At 41.9% G+C, this 19,338-nt stretch overlaps 1 protein-coding gene across 2 annotated transcripts in view; it reads left to right on the top strand.

Moving 5' to 3' along the window:
- The window catches only part of SMC1B (structural maintenance of chromosomes 1B), an 82,253-nt gene extending 63,582 nt beyond the window's left edge, over positions 1-18,671 (top strand). Inside the window, exons 19-25 of one of the 2 annotated variants that reach the window (XM_002687980.5) lie at positions 2,588-2,686; positions 8,011-8,167; positions 8,676-8,830; positions 11,357-11,508; positions 13,438-13,507; positions 16,557-16,667; positions 18,122-18,671. In XM_002687980.5, the coding sequence (XP_002688026.1) occupies positions 2,588-2,686; positions 8,011-8,167; positions 8,676-8,830; positions 11,357-11,508; positions 13,438-13,507; positions 16,557-16,667; positions 18,122-18,223 (846 nt within the window). In that variant the 3' untranslated portion in view covers positions 18,224-18,671. The remainder of the gene's footprint in view (positions 1-2,587; positions 2,687-8,010; positions 8,168-8,675; positions 8,831-11,356; positions 11,509-13,437; positions 13,508-16,556; positions 16,668-18,121) is intronic. The other variant, XM_059887198.1, reaches the window with a different exon arrangement.
- The last annotated feature ends 667 nt before the right edge of the window (positions 18,672-19,338 follow it).

Raw genomic sequence — 19,338 nt, 5'->3', positions numbered from 1 at the left:
TTCAGTATGAAGCAGCTGTGAAACAGTTTTTCTCTTGCTGATTTTGACTACTTCTCATAGCATAATTCTGGTGTTATATTATACTCAAAAGTCTTTTGCTGGGGAAGGGGAGAGATTCCCTGGCAGTCTCACTGCCAGGGCCCCCAGTTGGATCTCTGGTCAGAGAACCAATATACTGTAAGCTGCACAACTAAACCTAAAAAAGAGTCTTTCTTCTCTGTTTTAGCAGAGAGTACATCCCAGATGGAAGGAAAGGAGAAGCCACTTTACTGGCCACAAATGTCATGAGCCCCACTCAGATGGCTTTAAAGGGGGAATGGGAGGTCAGGGGATAGGACTGAAGTGGAGGCTGCCTCCCCTGTGACATGGTCCAGGAATTTGAACACTGTGGAGAACTTAATATGTATTGGCTTTATTTGTTCAGATCAGCTTTCCTCACATGGCTGCAGCTGTAACCACTAGCTTTGACCAGAGCGGGAAGACACCTCTCTCCTGCCCTCAGTTAGAAAAATCCTGAGGAAGAACTCTGACTGGTTCATTCTGGATCATGTGTCCACTCTTAAGGGTGCAGAAAGAGGGAAGGGAGGGTCTGTAACAGAAGAAGTGGATGGAAGCAGAAAAGCAGTACTCACAATAATATAGAGAGAAATGGAAAGTCTATTTAAAAGGCTGTAATTTTAGAAGAGGTTTGTCATTGAACAGTGTGGAAGCAGCAGCAGCTTTAGTGCCTGACATCTAAGTAAATGCTGCTGGTCAGGCATTCCTGCTGCTGCTTTGGTCCTGTTGTTTTTTCAGTTAGTGAACTTTCAGAAGTATTCTCCAACATATGTGCCCACCATGAATGTGAAATTATTTACTTGTTTATTAGGGTGAATGACTTTCATATTCATAGTGGTTATTTCAAAGCAGGTATTAATACCTTAAGCTGGATTAATACTGAATCGTTATCTAGAAAATGATAGGTCTGCTCTACTTTGTGCTGGTCAAACCACATTGGAATATTGCATTTACTTTCTAAAGCATGATGTTTTCTGAGAGTAAAGTGTCCACGATAGTGAAAAGGCCCAGACTGTGTCATGCTGGGAAGAGAATTCTTGGGGAATATGGTTATTCCCCTCCAGTAGAAGAAGGTCTGCCACAGAGGACAGAACATACTTGTTCTTTCTAATCCTCAGGGGGACACTGGGGTTGGGGGTGGAGGACACAGAGTCAGATTTCTTCTACTAGGGAGCACTTCCTGCTAGAAGGAGGGAAGGCCTCTAGTGGTGAGTCCCTGATTGAAGTTTTACAGGCACATCTAGTTGTTGGTGTTTAGTTGCTAAGTCATGTCCGACTCTTTTGCAGCCTCATGGACAGCAGCCATGTAATGAGGGTGCTGTACAAGGTCATCTAAAGTCCAAAACAGAAAAGGCATTGGGTATACATTGTCTCTTTCCAGAAGGCTGGACAAGGATCACCACATAGAATTAATTGTCTTATGCAGTTGTAGGAATCGTCTCACAACTATTGTAAGGTGAAACTGAGATTTCCCTTCCATGGGATGTGTTCAGACATGGGATGAGTTACCTACATCTGCCAGAATTCTCATAGGAAATTCTTATATTGTGGGAAAGACTGTACCAGATCACTGGTTCCCAAACCCTTCACGTGCACGTGAAGCCCCTGGGGACCTTGTTTCCCAGGTGAGGCCTGCTCTCGCCGGCCCACGGATCACACTTCAAATAGCAAGGCATTAGGTGACTCACATAGAAACTTAATACAAAGTACAATGTTGAATCATAAATAGTAGTTGTGAGATTCAGGGGTTCAGTGTTACCCTTTGTGTTCAAATTCCCCTTCCGTGTGAACCGTTTTAGTGTAAATATATAACATGTGGACTTAACTTCCAAAGGTAGTTTTATTGGTTTGTTTCAGGTGAGAACATCTGTAAAAGAGTGAGAAAGGGTTTTCGCTTAATTTGTAGGTCTTGCTTTTGGTGTCAGCATTACACCAAAAGCCGGCCTGCAGCTGAATAAGTGCTTCTTTATTTGTTCCTTCTTTCCTCCTCTTTCTTCGTTCAGAGTGACATATATTGAAACTGAAATACATGTTTCCAGCATTGCAATAGGCACTGACACTACAGCAGTGAGTGTAACTACCCCAAATCCCTTCCTTCGCGTTCTTCTGGGGGAAAAAGTGGCAGACAGTAAAATATTCATGTGTTTGGTAGTGATATAGGCTAAAGAAGATACAAAGCAGGGAGGGAAATAAAGAGAACTTGAGGCAGAGGCCTTGGATGTCCTGAGAGAAGGCAGCTGGCTAGTAGACGAGGTAGAAGATGAAGAGATACAGACGTGTAGAGGAAGGGTGTCCAGGCAGAGGGCATTTCGCCAGCCCTAAGTGATGTGTACACGGTCTGTTCAAGGAGCCCAGGTTGGTTGGAGCAGGGAGACTAACACAGAGTAAAGTTAAAGGGGAAGCCGAGGCCTTGGAGGCCTGCATAAGGCTGTTTTATCTTCTCGGCCATCAACTGGAGGACTTGGGACAGACACATGAGTAGACAGCCCCATTTTCAGATAACAAGGAAAGGGCTTCGTGTGTTTTTCAGTTGGGAACTGAAGCAGAAGGTACCCAGGCAACAACTGATATATATGAAAAAGAAGCAGCTATTGAGGTGGACTACAGCTCTCTAAGAGAGGATTTGAAGGTAACTGAAAGATTTCTGTTGTTTATGACTAACTTATGGGAATACTGAATATATAAATCCTACAGAATAATTTTTAGATGACAGAGCATAGTTTGGGGGGTAAGTAGATTTCCTAATAGTTTTTAAAGAAATAGTATAAACAGGTTACATATAAAATGCTTAAAATATTTAAAGTGTTTATATCAGCATTTCTCCCTCTGTAGTCTGTAGAATACCAATACCATGAAAGATCTTGTTGAAGAAGAAAAGTTTCTGCCAGTATTTTGAAAGGCTGTTCCCTCTTCTTGAAGATTCACAATGAATAAAAAAAGTCATTGAGAAAAGTCCTGAAACACACAAAAGTAGCCAACACACTTCAGGATCCTGAATTACCCTGTCGGCGTCTCAGTGCAGTACCTCAGGAAGTGACAAGCTCTTCATAGCAGCAGAGCACAGACCAGAAATCGAGTTTCATGGTCTGTTTAATTTAATAGCTCTGACTCTGTTTCTGTTACCCCTGTAGCCATATGTTGCTTTGTGTTTTGATTTTGTCCTGAAGCTGCTGCTTTTATGAGGACAAAATGACTCTGGCCTTTCTTGCCTTCCAGCCAACACAACCACAACCCTCAGAGAAGAGAGAGCACCTATTGTAGTGGTGCTGTTCTTAAGGTTGAAGAAAAGCTTTTCCACAGAGGTCCAGCAGTTGTCCTGTCATCACAGTGTCCTGAATCGGGTCACATGTTCACTCCTGGACAGTCACTGTTGGAGTGGGATGGACTTAGCTTAGGCCAAGCAGGATTCATGGGCCCTATGAGGGAGACATGGCCAACTTGGGCTTTGTTAGAAAGGAAGAAATGGAGAATGGATGTCAAGTAGCAATAACTACCACGTCTTTTTATTTCATATTTTTAATATTAATATATTTTGTTAGATTTATTGAGTTCTTTTATTGTTAATTGTGGCGCTTTGGGAAATCAGAAAATAACCTCTTATCTATTTTATAGTCTATTTAGTGCTTTCATATTTAATAAGTCCTTCCCTACAACATTACTAACTATTTATAAGTATTCTCTTCCTGTTAATGATTTTTTCTTTTCTTAGTTAATTTATCTGAAATTTATTTTTATATATAGTATGAGGTAAGAATCTTTCTTAGAAGGTACATAAATTAACCAATTTACTCGGCATCTTCTAAAAAATTCTTTCCTCCAATGAATTAAAACACACCTTTATCAGATGTTAAATAACGCCTCTACGGGGTCAAGAAAGTTTTCCTGGAAGGTAATGCCTGCCGCACTTTTCCCTTCTCTCCTCACTCAAGTTAGTTCTGCTCATGGTTTAGGTTCTAGTTTAAATATTACCTCCAACTGAGCTATTTAAAATCCTAAAAGATGATGTTGTTAAAGTGCTGCACTCAATATGTTAGCAAATTTGGAAAGCTCAGCAATGGTCACAGGATTGGAAAAGGTCAGATTTCATTCCAATGCCAGAGGAAGGCAATGCCAAAGAATGTACAAACTACCATACAATTGTGCTCATTTCACCTGCTAGCAAAGTAACACTCAAAATCCTTCAAGCTAGGCTTCAGAAGCACGGGAAGATATTAAGAAGAGGTGGCAAGAATACACAGAACAACTATACAAAGAAGATCTTCACGACCCAGATAATCACGATGGTGTGATCACTCACCTAGAGCCAGACACCCTGGAATGTGAAGTCAATGGGCCTTAGGAAGCATCACTACGAACAAAGCCGGTGGAAGTGATGGCATTCCAGTTGAGCTATTTCAAATCGTAAAAGATGATGCTGTGAGAGTGCTGCATTCAATATGCCAGAAAATTTGGAAAACTCAGCAGTGGCCACAGGACTTGAGGAGGTCAGTTTTTATTCCAATCCCAAAGAAAGGCAATGCCAAAGAATGCTCAAACTACCACACAATTGTACTCATCTCACACGCTAGCAAAGTAATGCTCAAAATTCTCCAAGCAAGGCTTCAACAGTATGTGAACTGTGAACTTCCAGATGTTCAAGCTGAATTTAGAAAAGGCAGAGGAACCAGAGATCAAATTGCCAACATCTGCTGGATAATGAAAAAAGCAAGGGAGTTCCAGAAAAACATCTATTTCTGCTTTATTGACTATGCCAAAGCCTTTGACTGTGTGGATCACAATAAACTGTAGAAAATTCTTAAAGAGATGGAAATACCAGACCACCTGACCTACCTTTTGAGAAATCTGTATGCAGGTCAGAAAGCAACAGTTAGAACTGGACATGGAACAGCAGACTGGTTCCAAATAGGGGAAGGAGTACGTCAAGGCTGTATATTGTCACCCTGCTTATTTAACTTCTGTGCAGAGTACATAATCTGAAATGCTGGCTGGATGAAGCACAAGCTGGAGTCACAATTGCCGGGAGAAATATCAATAACCTCAGATATGCAGATGACATCACCCTTATGGCAGAAAGCAGAAGAACTAAAGAGCCTCTTGACGAAAGTGAGAGAGGAGAGTGAAAAAGTTGGCTTAAAACTCAACAGAAAACTAAGATGGCATCTGGTCCCATCACTTCATGACAAATAGATGGGGAAACAGTGGAAACAGTGAGAGACTTTATTTTGGGGGACTCCAAAATCACTGCAGATGGTGATTGCAGCCATGAAATTAAAAGATGCTTACTCCTTGGAAGAAAAGTTATGACCAACCTAGACAGCATATTAAGAAGCAGAGACATTACTTTGCCAACAAAGGTCCATCTAGTCAAGGCTGTCGTTTTTCCAGTAGTCATGTATGGATGTGAGAGTTGAACTATAAAGACAGCTGAGCATTGAAGAGTTGATGCTTTTGAAGTGTGGTGTTGGAGAAGACTCTTGAGAGTCCCTTGGACTGCAAGGAGATCCAACCAGTCCATCCTAAAGGAAATCAGTCCTGAATATTCATTGGAAGGACTGATGCTAAAGCTGAAACTCCAGTACTTTGGCCACCTGATGTGAAAAACTGAGTCATTGGAAAAGACCCTGATGCTGGGAAGGATTGAAGCTGGGAGGAGAAGGGGAAGACAGAGGATGAGATGGTTGGATGGCATCACCAACTCAATGGACATGAGTGTGAGTAAACTCCAGGAGTTGGCGATAGACAGGGAGGCCTGGCGTGCTGCTGTCTGTGGGGTTGCAAAGAGTCGGACATGACTGAGCAACTGAACTGACTGACTGATTAGATCATAGGAAAGGCAAAGGAATTCCAGAAAAACACCTACTTCTGATTCATTAAGTATGATAAAGCCTTTGACTGTGTGGATCACAACAAACTGTGAAACAATCTTAAAGAGATGGAAATACCAGACCACCTTACTTTTCTCCTGAGAAACCTGTATGCAGGACAAGAAGCAACAGGTAGAACCAGTCATGGAACAATGGACTGGTTCGAAATTGGGAAAGGAGTACGTCAAGGCTGTATATTGCTACTCTGCTTATTTAACTTCTATGCAGAGTACATCATGTGAAATGCCAGGCTGGTGAATCACAAGCTGAAATAAAGATTGCTAGGAGAAATATTAAGCTCAGATATGCAGATGATACCACTCTTACGGCAGAAAGTGAAGACAAACTCAAGAGCCTCTTGATGAAGGTTAAAGAGGAGAGTGAAAAAGCAGGCATAAAACTCAACTTTCAGAAAACAAAGATCATGGCATCTGGACCCATCACTTCATGGCAAATAAAAGGTGGAAAAGTGGAACAGTGACAGATTTTCTTTTCTTGGGCTCCAAAATCACTGTGAATGGTGACTGAAGCCATGAAATTAAAAGACACTTGCTCCTTGAAAAAAAAAGCTATAAAAAACTTAGAATATTAAAAAACAGAGACAACACTTTGCCAACAAAGGTTTGTATAGTCAAAGCTATGGTTTTTCCAGTAGTGATGTATGGATTTGCAAGTTGGACCATAAAAAAGGCTGAACACCGAAGAATTGATGCTTTCAAATTGTGTTGCTGAAGAACACTCTTGAATAGTCCTTTGGACTGCAAGGAGATCAAACCAGTCAATCTAAAGGAAATCAACCCAGAATATTCGCTGGAAGAATTGATACTAAAACTCCAATACTTTGGCAGCAGATGCCAAGAGTTGACTCATTAGAAAAGACCCTGATGCTGGGAAAGATTAAGGGCAGGAGGAAAAGGGGGCAGCAGAGGAGGAGATGGTTGGATGGCATCCTGGACTCAATGGACATGAGTTTGAGCAAACTCTAGGAAATAGTGAAAGACAGGGAAGCCTGGCATGCTGCAGTTCACGGGGTCACGGAGAGTTGGACATGACTTAGTGACTGAACAACAACAACCAGACGGGCTGGATCTCTTCTGCCCATAGTACTCACGCTCACCTGGTGGAGGGCTTCACACTGTTGTCAACGCCAGTTTGCATGTCTGCCTTCCCTGTCAGCTCTTTAAGGGCAAGGACAGAGTAGTTTTCATCACTGAATCCTCATACATAGTAGATGATCAGTATTTTTTAATGAATGAGTGTATGTCCATTGACAGATGAATGGATACAGAAATTGTGGTACATATATACAATGGAGTATTACTCTGCTATTAAAAAGAACACATTTGAGTCAGTCCTAATGAGTTGGATGAAGCTAGAGCCTGTTATACAGAGTGAAATAAGTTGAAGAAAAAGACAAATATTTATATTAATTCCTACATATGAAATCTATAAACATGGTACTGATGAATCTATTTGTAGGGCAGCAGTGGAGATGAAGACATAGAGAAAAGACTTGTGGACACAGTGGGGAAAGGAGAAGGTGGGATGACTTGAGAGAGTAGCATGGAAACATACATATTACCATATGTAAAATAGGTAGCCAGTAAGAATTTGCTTTTGTGACACTGTGCTCTGTGACAACCTAGAGGGGTAGGATGGGGAGAGAGATGGGAGGGAGGGTTCAAGAGAGAGGGGACATATGAATACCTGTGGCTGACTCATGTTGATTTATGGCAGAAACCAACACAGTATTACAAAGCAATTATCTTCCAATTTAAAAAAAAATTTTAAAAGAAGCAATAACATGAATTGTTTACTTTTTTAGCCAGATTAAGAAATACGAAGGTGAAGCGTGTTCCAAGAGGGCAGCACCCATGACGCCTGAGCTATGAAAAGGCACAGCCAACCCAGGAAGCCACAGTAGTGCCCCAAACTGCACTGCAGGCTCAGAGAGGGCTGCCAGGGCTGGCAGGGCTGGATGCAGAGCGAGAGAAATAGGGGCCATACCCTGAAGGGCCCGGTGCCTACTTACTGCAGCAGTTTGGGTCTAAGTGGCATGCTAATCATTGCTGTTCTTTGCCAATAATAGGCTCTACAATCTGATAAAGAAATTGAGGCCCAGCTTAGACTCCTCCTACAACAAGTAGCATCCCAAGAAGATATCCTGTTGAAGACAGCAGCCCCAAACCTAAGAGCCGTGGAGAACCTGAAGACTGTCAGAGACAAGTTTCAGGAGTCCATAGACGGTGAAATTAAACTTTAGTTGATAGCAAGATCATATTCGTTGGTATTAGGGGTTTTGATTTCTGTAACATTTACCAATAATCCCCCCTAAACTGTACCTTTGTTTTGATTATATATATATTTTTTTTTCTCTGTTATCTTATAGTAATGTACTTTTAATACTGAATTATTAACTTCTTCCTTTTTGAAAAGAGTTTTGCTTTAATTTAAAAACAGGTGTATTGGTTATTTTTGAACAGTGTCTTATTTCATAGCAGCACAAGAGGCATATTAGATAACTCTGTTGGAATTTGTTGTTATTATTTAAAAATCAGCCCTACCCAGAAAAGGAGCTCATCAATTTTAATAGTCATTTTCTTGGACTTAATAGTAGCTGAGATGTTTTGAAGGTAGATTTAATTCAAGATGGCCAAACTCAAAATCTAGCTTAAAAAATGTTTTATGCTTTAAAGTTAAAATAAGAAAAGCCCTTGGTGATCTTCAAAATAAAGAACATTGATTCTCTCTTAGCTTTTGAGGCCAGCAGAAAGGAAGCCAGAATATGTAGGCAAGAGTTTGAACAGGTGAAAAAAAGGAGATACGATCTTTTCAACCAGTGTTTTGAGCACATCTCAATCTCAATTGATCAAATCTACAAGAAGCTCTGCAGAAACAACAGTGCCCAAGTATGTATTTCTCACCCTCAAATATGAGTAGGAACTTGTGTTACTTGATATTGTTTTCTTTAATGGTGGTAAATCACCATCACTCTCTCTTGAGTAACCCACTTAACTGGGTAAAGTCAGCTCGTGAAAATTGGTTATCACAGTGACCTGTGTTCTAGGTCTAGTCAGCCTGGCAAGTCAAAATCTCTGGTCCTGCTTCTTTATCTGCACAATGCGTGGGTTAGATCATCTGGTTTCCAAGTTCTCTTTCAGTTCTGGAATTCTGTGATCTGTACTAATTTGACTTTGTAGAGCTGTCAGTGGTCTCTGCAGTAGAGTTAGGGTAATGTAGGGGAAAAAGGTTGATGTGGGGTCTGTGGAGAGGGAAGGAACTAGAGGCAGGGTTCAAGTCTAGACGCGCCCCTTGTCGTATTGGTCTTTCCATTCCGTGATCAATATCCACAGCAAATACTGTGCAGTTGGACATGGACAAAAGATGTAGACCAGGTCATATATATGTGAGTTTCCCTCTTTCTCTCGGTATTCTTTTATGACTGAAGTAATCTTGAATCACATACTTAGAATTTCAACCAAGAATAACTTGGTGATGGTGGTGGTGGTGTTTTTAATTAATTAATTTAATTTTAATTGGAGGCTAATTACTTTACAATATTGCAGTGGTTTTTGCCATACATTGACATGAATCAGCCACGGGTGTACATGTGTCCCCATCCTGAACGCCCCTTCCACCTCCCTCCCCATCCCATCCCTCAGGGTTGTCCCAGTGCACCGGCTTTGAGTGCCCTGTTTCATGCCTCGAACTTGGACTGGTGATCTATCTCACATATGATAATATACATGTTTTAATGCTATTCTCTAAGATCATCCCACCCTCGCCTTCTCCCACAGAGTCCAAAAGTCTATTCTTTACATCTGTGCCTCTTTTGCTGTCTCACATATAGGGTCATCGATGCCATCTTTCTAAATTTCATATACATTCGTGACTTCCCTGGTGCCTCAGATGGTGAAGCGTCTTGCTTACAATGCAGGAGACCTCAGTTCGATCCCTGGGTTGGGAAGATACTCTGGAAACGGAAATGGCAACCCACTCCAGTACTCTTGCCTGAAAAATCCCATGGATGGAGGAGCCTGGTGGGCTACAGTCCATGGGGTCACAGAGAATCCAACACGACTGAGCGACTTCACTTTCTCTTTCATACTCTATTGGTGTTTTTCTTTCTGGCTTACTTCACTCTGTATAATAGGCTCCAGTTTCATCCACCTCATTAGAATTGATTCATGTGTTCTTTTTAATAGCTGAGTAATAATTTTCCATTGTGTATATGTACCACAGCTTTCTTATCCATTTGTCTGGTGATGGACATCTAGGTTGCTTCCATGTCTTGGCTGTTGTACACAGTGCTGTGATAAACATTAGAGCACCTGTGTCTCTTTCAATTCTGGTTTCCTTGGTGCGTATGCCCAGCAGTGGGATTGCTGGGTCGTATGGCAGTTCTCTTTCCGGTTTTTTAAGGAATCTCCACACTGTTCTCCATAGTGGCTGTACTAGTTTGCATTCCCACCAACAGTGTAAGAGGGTTCCCTTTTCCCTACACCCTTTCCAGCATTTATTGTTTGTAGACTTTTTGATAACAGCCATTCTGACCGGCATGAGATGGTACCTCATTGTGGTTTTGATTTGCATTTCTCTGATAATGAGTGATGTTGAGCATCTTTTCATGTGTTTGTTAGCCATCTGTATGTCTTCTTTGGAGAAATGTCTGTTTAGTTCTTTGGCCCATTTTTTGATTGGGTTGTTTATTTTTCTGGTATTGAGCTGCATGAGCTGTTTATATATTTTTGAGATTAATTCTTTGTGAGTTGCTTCGTTTGCTATTCTTTTCTCCCATTCTGAAGGCTGTCTTTTCACCTTGCTTATAGTTTCCTTCATTGTGCAAAAGCTTTTAAGTTTAATTAGGTCCCATTTGTTTATTTTTGCTTTTATTTCCACTACTCTGGGAGGTGGGTCATAGAGGATCCTGCTGTGATTTATGTCAGAGAGTGTTTTGCCTATGTTTTCCTCTAGGAGTTTTATAGTTTCTGGTCTTAGATCTTTAATCCAAAAATTAACTTATTTTTTATAAAGTAAGACTAGAAGAAACCTATTAACTCCTTGAGGGCAGGATTCATCTCTGTTCCTATAGAACTTGACCCATAACAGGTATTCAGTAAAGATTTGATGAAAGGACCAGTGGAAGAATTGAATGAAGACTGTTTTAGTTTGACTGCAGCATATGCTTCTGAACTATGAACAGCAGACTGATGGGAAGATCTGATCTTTTATGTGTTAGAATGTTTTCCCTGTATTCCCTATCCAGTAAACTTTGTTATCTCTGATTATAAGTAGAGCTGAATACATTATTTACAAGTATTGGTATATTTTTCCATCAAACGGAGAAAAATAAAAACCAGTAGTATTTTGCAGTTCCAAATTGAACTTTACCAATAGCTTTTTTGATATTGCTAAATAAATAACATGTGTTTCAGGCATTTCTTAGCCCAGAGAACCCAGAAGAGCCTTACTTGGAGGGAATTAGCTATAACTGTGTGGCCCCAGGCAAACGGTTCATGCCGATGGATAACTTGTCCGGGGGAGAGAAGTGCGTGGCAGCCCTGGCACTCCTGTTCGCTGTGCACAGGTATGGTCACAGTGAGCCCTCTGACTGTGCATCAGGGCAGAGGCCAAATGGCCCTTCCTACAGAAGATCTACTTACTACTTGTCTTTATGCAGCGTACGTCATACAAAGCTATTTTTTTCAGCCAGACAATTCAGGTTATGCTATAGGCCTGTAATAATTTAGACAGCAAATTTAAGAGAGAATTCAGTCTTTGACAGATTTTTATTCAATTTGTTATTATCAAAAGCTACTAATGTCCAGCTTAATCGAAAAGAAAGGAGAAAAGGGGGTAGCAAATGGCCAGATTTGAATTTAAGATTGCCAAAAAACAATTCCAACAACAAATCCAAACAAAATAAAAACAGCTAACTTTTATGTTATTTTCCTAGTCCACATTCAGAGATGTGCTATTTATTTAGTAAGGGATGTTAAGCAAAGTATTTCTTCTGGAAAAAAGTTTAACCTCCTCATTTCCACTGATGATGGTGACACTTGTGTTTGTAAAATAAATCACAGGAAAGATGTTAGCTAAAAGTAAAGCAATTAACTTTTCAACATCCAAAGCACTAGATGAAGAACTATGGTATGGATAATAGAGCCTCTCTGTTTTCATGATCAGAAAGATCAACCCAAGTTTTACAGCTGTTTGTTACTGGTCCCAAGAAGGAAAAAGAATTGGTGATGATAGGAAAGCAAAAGAAGATGCCACTAATGCAGGAAGACTTTGAGAAATGGAGGAGGCAGGGACTGTAACAGGAGTGAATCTGAGCAGAACACGACTCTTCCTGGGTGTCACCCCATCCATTTATTCAACAGATATTTGTTAAATATTTACTGTGTCGAGTGGTGTTAATGGGCATAGGAGAGACCGCAGTGAAGAAAACAAAGACCCTGCCTCAAAGAGACTTAATTTTAGCTGGGGAAGACAGATGATAAATAAGGTGTATTAGGAAACTAATTCTCTAATATAGAGACTATTAGAAAATGACAGATGCTGTAGAGACGAGGCAATGGCAGTAGTAACAGGGAAGGGTTTGCAATATTAAAGTCTTCTGGGGAGGACTTTTTGAAAGGGTAATATTTGAGCAAAGATTTGAAGAAATTAAGGGATCAAGTCACATGGGTGGAGTGTTCTAGAGGAGCGTTCTAAGGGAAGAATATTCTAGACATGAGTGCAGAGCAAAGTGCTGAGGCCAGAGTGAGCCTGGTGCCTGTAGAGAACAGACTGTCTGCAGCAGCAGCAGGCGCAGGTTAGGGAGCTGTGGTAGCAATCAGGGCGGAAGATGGTGGCGGTTCAGACCAGTGTGGGAGCAGACACGGCGTGGGGTAGGAGGGAGCCTAATCAACTAGAGGGATAAGAGCTGCCATTAACTGAACTGGAGAGGAGCACAGGACGGGGGTGGGTTTGAGGGTAGGTGAAAAGTTTGATTTTGCTTGAGTTTGAGCAGATACCCACGTGGAGCTGAGTAAGCCACTGGACCAGTGAGGCAAGGGTTTGAGAAGTCAGAACTGTCAGTAGAAGTGTGAGAGCATTCCATCTATGAATGATACTCAAAACCTTGAGAGCAGATGACATCATCAAAGAAGCTAGTTAGATAGAAGAGGGCTCTGATCACTGAGCCCCAAAGACACCACAGTGTCAAGAAGTTAAGAGATTGTGGAGGAGCTGGCAGAAGAGATTGGGGCCTGGAGCAATGGGTGGGGCGGGGAGTTGATCATGGTGTCCTTGACGTCAGAGGAAGTCGGGGAGGACTGCCCTGGTTCCATCCACCTTCCTTTGAAGGGATGTGGACTGGGAATTGAGCACTGTATTTATTGACAGAGGCCATTGGTGACCTAGACAAAGGCAGACGAAAGGACATGTTTTATTTATTCTGAATATTCTTAGTCCTGTCCTCCAAGTCTTGTAAAACAAAGTTGTAACTGACTTGATTGTAATTTTTTTCTAGTTTTCGGCCTGCTCCATTCTTTGTTTTAGATGAAGTAGATGCAGCCCTGGACAATACTAACATTGGCAAAGTAAGTTCCTTTCTGATTTAACTTCCAGTGCAGTGTTTACAGTTCAAGGATCAGGATGCAGTCAGAAGGCAATTTACCCTGAGCAAACATAGTTTGATAGTTGCTGTATAAAGGCAAAATCTAAGTTAAAAATCTAAAAACAAGATGATCCAGGGTAGTAGTTTTCACTCAGGGTTTAGGGGACTCAGGATCACTGTGCTGGATCCACAGCACTGCTGCTGAGTGACTTGCTTTTCCCCAAATCTGGGTATTGGGACCTAGAGGGTCCTTAAAAGTAGACCACATGGCAAATAGGACCAAATTAGTTGTCTAATAAAGTCCAAAATAACATACCTAAATAAAATCCCAAAGGAATTAAAGTTCAAAATTTTGGTCCCCTTCATTTATTAAAATGTCTCCAATCAGTGCATTTGCACATAATCCTAATCCTGTTTTCAGTATTTGAGACCATGAGGGAACGAAGGACATAACTGAAAATCAGCCTTAAAGATCAGTACATAGACGGACAGAGCCGCCTGTGACAGACTGTCAGACGTCTCAGCCATCTTGACTAAATTTCGGACTTGACTGGAAGGTGACCACAGGATGGAGGCAAACGCTGGCGGCCCCATCCTGCAGAGACCCTGGGCCGTGGTCCTATTGCCAGAGCCATCCATTTCTGGAAGGAGATGAATTAAACTTCTGGTTTTGATTCTAGGTTCATCAGCCTTCCGGAAATGACTGGACTTTGCATTTATAGCTGTTTATAAGGAGGCTGCTCTGGTCATTGGAGAAGGAAATGGCAACCCACTCCAGTATTCTTGCCTAGAGAATCCTGTGGACGGAGGAGCCTGGCGAGCTGCTGTCCATAGGGTCGCACAGAGTTGGACACGACTGAAGCGACTTAGCATGCATGCATGCATTGGAGAAGGAAATGGCAACCCACTCCAGTGTTCTTGCCTGGAGAATCCCAGGGACAGAGGAGCCTGGTGGGCTGCCATCCATGGGGTCGCACAGAGTTGGACACGACTGAAGCGACTTAAGAGCAGCAGCAGCAGCAGCTCTGGTCATGCTGACAGAGAAGGTCTCTAGTAATTTGTTAAGTTGGCATTCTGGGTTATACTTTAGTCTTACAAACTTGGTTACTGAGTCCAACCCTGAGAGGTGTATTGAGTCTTGGGCACCACCCTGAGTCTGTGCAGTTGACCTCCCTTGATCTCTCTCTGTTGAGCCTCTTGTGTGATCCTGGGAGACGCAGGGGCTTTCTAGGAGCTGCAGCCCGGGGTAACTTCTGCTGGGAACAGTGTCATCTTCCAGCATTTCCCAGGCTGTATTCACCTAACCCAGCTCTCTATAGGGCCTTGCTGTTTGAACATGTCACGGCATACATAAGAATAGCACATTGATGCCACACCCACAAAAGTTAGGAACTAGATCCAGAGTCCCCTGAAGCTTGTAGAGAACAGGCCAGAGCCACGTCTGTGACCTGTGAGAGATGTCGGGGTGACTGGGAAAAGGAAACACAGGAATAAAAAGAGAGTCTTGCTTCATCTCTCTGGAATGCCAGCCAATCTGCGTCAGCTAATTGGACTCCAAGGCCTGACTTGTTTGGGAGAATTTTTTAGCGCTTTGTATCCCGTATCCTGTGTGGGGGCAGGGGTGGCTCTATCACTGGACTTTGGACACTCGCCTTCTCTGAAGGGGAACTGAAGTGCATTCCGTCGTTGTTCAGTCAGTCGGTTGTGTCTGACTCTTTTGTGACCTCATGGACTGTAGCCTACCAGGCTCCTCTGTTCTTGGGATTTTCCAAACAAGAATACTGGAATTAGATTGCCATTTCCTTCTCTAGGATCTTCCTGAACCAGGGATCAAACCCACATCTCCTGCATTAGCAGGCATATTTTTTACTGCTAAGTCACCAGGGAAGCCCAAGGTATCCATATCTTCTAGCAAAATTTAGATGTTTGTATTAGTGGAATCTTCAAGAACTAGGTCTTACTACTCTTTTCTATTGTAATATGTACTATCCTAAGTACTAAAAGCCTCTTAATTTCCAGTTTCCCTTTGAGATTACGTTCCTGGCACCCCACTGCTGAATTGAGTATGAGCATGATGCAATATGAGCAACTGTGAAGCAGCTTCCAGTCCCGCTTGTGGTCAGGGTACCCAGCCTCTATCACACGTGACTCCTAGCAAAATGCATGCCTTACATTTTTGTATCCTGTCTCCTCTTCCATTCTGTCAACACCCCAAGACTTTTTAAAGACCTGTCTCACAGTGGCTACCATTGCCTCTAATGGGGGAGGTCCTTCCATGAATTCAGCCTCTTAGCCTGAAGCATTTTCTCCCTCTCATCATTCACCTCAACTGCTGACTCATTCCTCAACTGAAGCTGCCATTCCTGCTTCCAAAATATGTCCTTCACTTCTTGGGTGCAGTCAGGAGAAGACATACTGTAAACTTGCAGAGAAATCCAGGGTGTTGGCAAGTAACTTGTTAAACTGTAATTTGAGTCCCAATTGTTCTTCATAATTTTCCAAGTTCTGAGTAGAGTCTGTCCACCAAGACCCATTTCTATGCAGTCTATCTTGTTCTTATTCTCATTCCTTAGAATTAAGTCTTTGAGTTCCCCTCTAACCAAATGAGTTGATTATGGATTATGTATATATAATTGCCATATTTTTCTCATCTCGAGGCTTTGATGGCAATATAGGAAGTTGGAAGTTTAAATACCACCCTTTACCCTAGAAATATCTGAGTGGTAGTTTTACCTTATTGTCAAGATTGATTGCCTATTCACATCATGGTATCTTAAGAGTTTTATTCTTAAAAATATTCTTCCAAGTTTTCAATCGTAGATTTAATGAGCCTTATATATATTTTTTACTAACCTCTTATTTTACAGTCTGAACTATTTCCATTTCTGTAGTGGATTTATTGAGTTTACAGAAAGAGAAGTAAGTGCCTTGTCACCTAAAATGGGCAGATTCAGAGCTGCAGAATCCGTCCTCAAAGCCCCCAGAGAGGAGGCCTCACTTACTGATGAAACGTGCTTTCTGCTTCCTCCCAGGTGTCAAGTTATATTAAAGAGCAGACTCAGGAACAGTTTCAGATGATAATCATTTCCCTGAAAGAGGAGTTCTATTCCAAAGCTGATGCACTGATAGGCATCTATCCAGAGGTAAAGATAAGTAAAAACAGATAAAGTCACCTTATAGTGTGTCCTGACACCACAAGTTCCTAGTATAGACACTGTTTGATTTCTGCACTTTATTAATATAGGCCTAAATATTTTTTAGTCAAATGAGACTTAATAGTAACTACTTAGATATTTTTCTATGGCAGCACACAGAAATTTAAGTTATATTTTAAGTGAAAAAGCAAATAGAAAACTGCACAACAGTGAGTATAATTTTGTTTTTAAAACAGTAGTGCACATTAACTTACACAGGGTAAACTGTTGATACCCTCCTCCATACTTCTATAATGTTTGAATGTTTTAGCAACAACAAACGCACTGTTGTAGAGCTAACAAGGAGCCATTTATCTTCCAAAGCTACTAAAAGAAAAAACAAAGAATTTGACAGAGTTCCAAGTTGTATAGTAATTTTTGTAATTCAGTTTCTTAAGCCATTGAAAGTACTTAGCTGAGCTAATGGAGCAGAGCAACTCATTTAGATCATTCAGTTCTTGGACAATGAGGTTTTACTTCCTGAGTTTTCCTTTAAGATAAAAATTAAAGCAACGGTACTGCAATAAAAATTAAATTTTTTAAAAACTGAAAAAAAAAAAGTTTAAAAATAGATTTCCCTTCCTGTGCCTAATTAATATCAGGGGGTCACTGGAAGAGAACTGGAAGTTCTCACTGCCAGTGTAGAGGAGCGGCGAACTATTCAGGGCTGAGCCCAGGTCTCAGCTGGGCCCTATCAGTCACACCAGACAGGTCACTAATGTGTATTGTGCATACAAGTGGGCACACCTAGCAGTGAGTAACTCAGAGCGGGCGAGAACTTGGACTTGTAGCCCACCCTAGGCTGAAATAAGCAGAAGGGGCTTGGGGCTTCTGGGAAGGGAAGGCAAGCAACGGGACAGGGACCTGAGAAAGCACAGTAAACAAGGGCTGTCCAGTCGGATTTGCTCTGCTGATTCGAGCGCCTTCTCCACTGAGGAAGAGTTCAGAGTGGAAAGGATGTCCCCTTGCACATAGATGTCAATTTCCTTTACAGAAGGGAAACTTGTGCTCAGCTTTTAGAGCTTCTCCTGTATCTGCTGGTTCTCAGTAGCCTCTGGCTCAAAACAATCCACATGCAAAAGAGGTATATTTTTGGGTGGCACATTCTGGTACCCTTCAGTTCCGTTCAGTTCAGTCGCTCAGTCGTGTCCGACTATGCGACCCCATGAATCACAGCACACCAGGCCTCCCTGTCCATCACCAGCTCCCGGAGTTCACCCAAACTATGGTACCCTTACCAAAAACAAAACATAAAGCTGATGGAAATGGAGAAGTAACAGCTTCTCGGATGGTTATAAAGAGGTTCCTTTAAAATGCAAATCCAGACTCACTAATGGCTCTTTACATTAATAGCTCTTACTCTCTACTGGAACTGACTTTTAACTGTCTTTTCTCCGTTTCAGTACGACGACTGCATGTTCAGCCGAGTTTTGACCCTAGATCTTTCTCAGTATCCAGATACTGAAGGCAGAGAAAGCAGCAGGAGACAGCGCAAGCCCCACTAAGACCTAGAGTGCCCTCGAGCCGGGAGCAGTCACAGTGCTCAGGCCAGTCTGTTTAGTTCAGGCCCAGACTGCTTCTGGAGCAAAAGCCAGGCGGCCTGTGTGCCATTTTGTGGAAGAGCTTGACTGTTACAGGCAAAGATGCTGCAGCTCACCACTGAGGAGTGTCCAGGCCCCACTCCAGGAGGTAATGTGTCCCATGAGAGTCAGCTTTGATTGAGTTTAACAAAGAAACCACTACAGTTTAAACTTGCATTCTGAAAGCCGGTCAGAAAATTTTGAATACTGTATCATCTTTACTCTGATCTTGCCTTGTATGTTTAAGTGATCTTTAAGGGAAACTCATGGTTTTTAAATAGTTACAGTGTGTTGAATCTGTTTCATGTAAAGTTATTTCAGAGGAACTTTAGTCAATATTGAAAATGCCAATAAAAAACTCTTAATTTCAAATGTCTGCAATTTGCAATTTTAGGAACACAAAAAAAATTTTAAATGAAATTGAATTATGTCTGCTTCCGTGCTGTTTAAATTTCTCTGACTATAATTTCTGTTAAGGAAACACTGAAGAACACAGGCTTTCCCAGTTAACACTGACTTCACAGGGAAGCAGTCATCCTTATCTGTGGGCATCATGTGTATTAAAATCCAAGCATGCTCAAATCCCTTACACAGATTGCTGCAATAATATTTTAATATAACCTATGCACATCGTGTCATACACTTCAAATCATCTCTACTATTTATAATGCTTCAGATCAGATCAGTCGCTCAGTCGTGTCCAACTCTTTGCGACCCCATGAATCGCAGCATGCCAGGCCTCCCTGTCCCTCACCAACTCCCGGAGTTCACTCAAACTCATGTCCATCAAGTCAGTGATGCCATCCAGCCATCTCATCTTCTGTCGTCCCCTTCTCCTCCTGCCCCCAATCCCTCCCAGCATCAGGGTCTTTTCCAATGAGTCAGCTCTTCGCATGAGGCGGCCAGAGTACTGGAGTTTCAGCTTTAGCATCATTCCTTCCAAAGAAATCCCAGGGCTGATCTCCTTCAGAATGGACTGGTTGGATCTCTTTGCAGTCCAAAGAACTCTCAAAGAGTCTTCTCCAACACCACAGTTCAAA

This window comes from Bos taurus, chromosome 5, assembly GCF_002263795.3.
Source record: "Bos taurus isolate L1 Dominette 01449 registration number 42190680 breed Hereford chromosome 5, ARS-UCD2.0, whole genome shotgun sequence".
Taxonomy (NCBI): domain Eukaryota; kingdom Metazoa; phylum Chordata; class Mammalia; order Artiodactyla; family Bovidae; genus Bos; species Bos taurus.
Note: the sequence above shows the minus strand (reverse complement) of the source record. Positions and strands in the feature narration are given on the sequence as shown.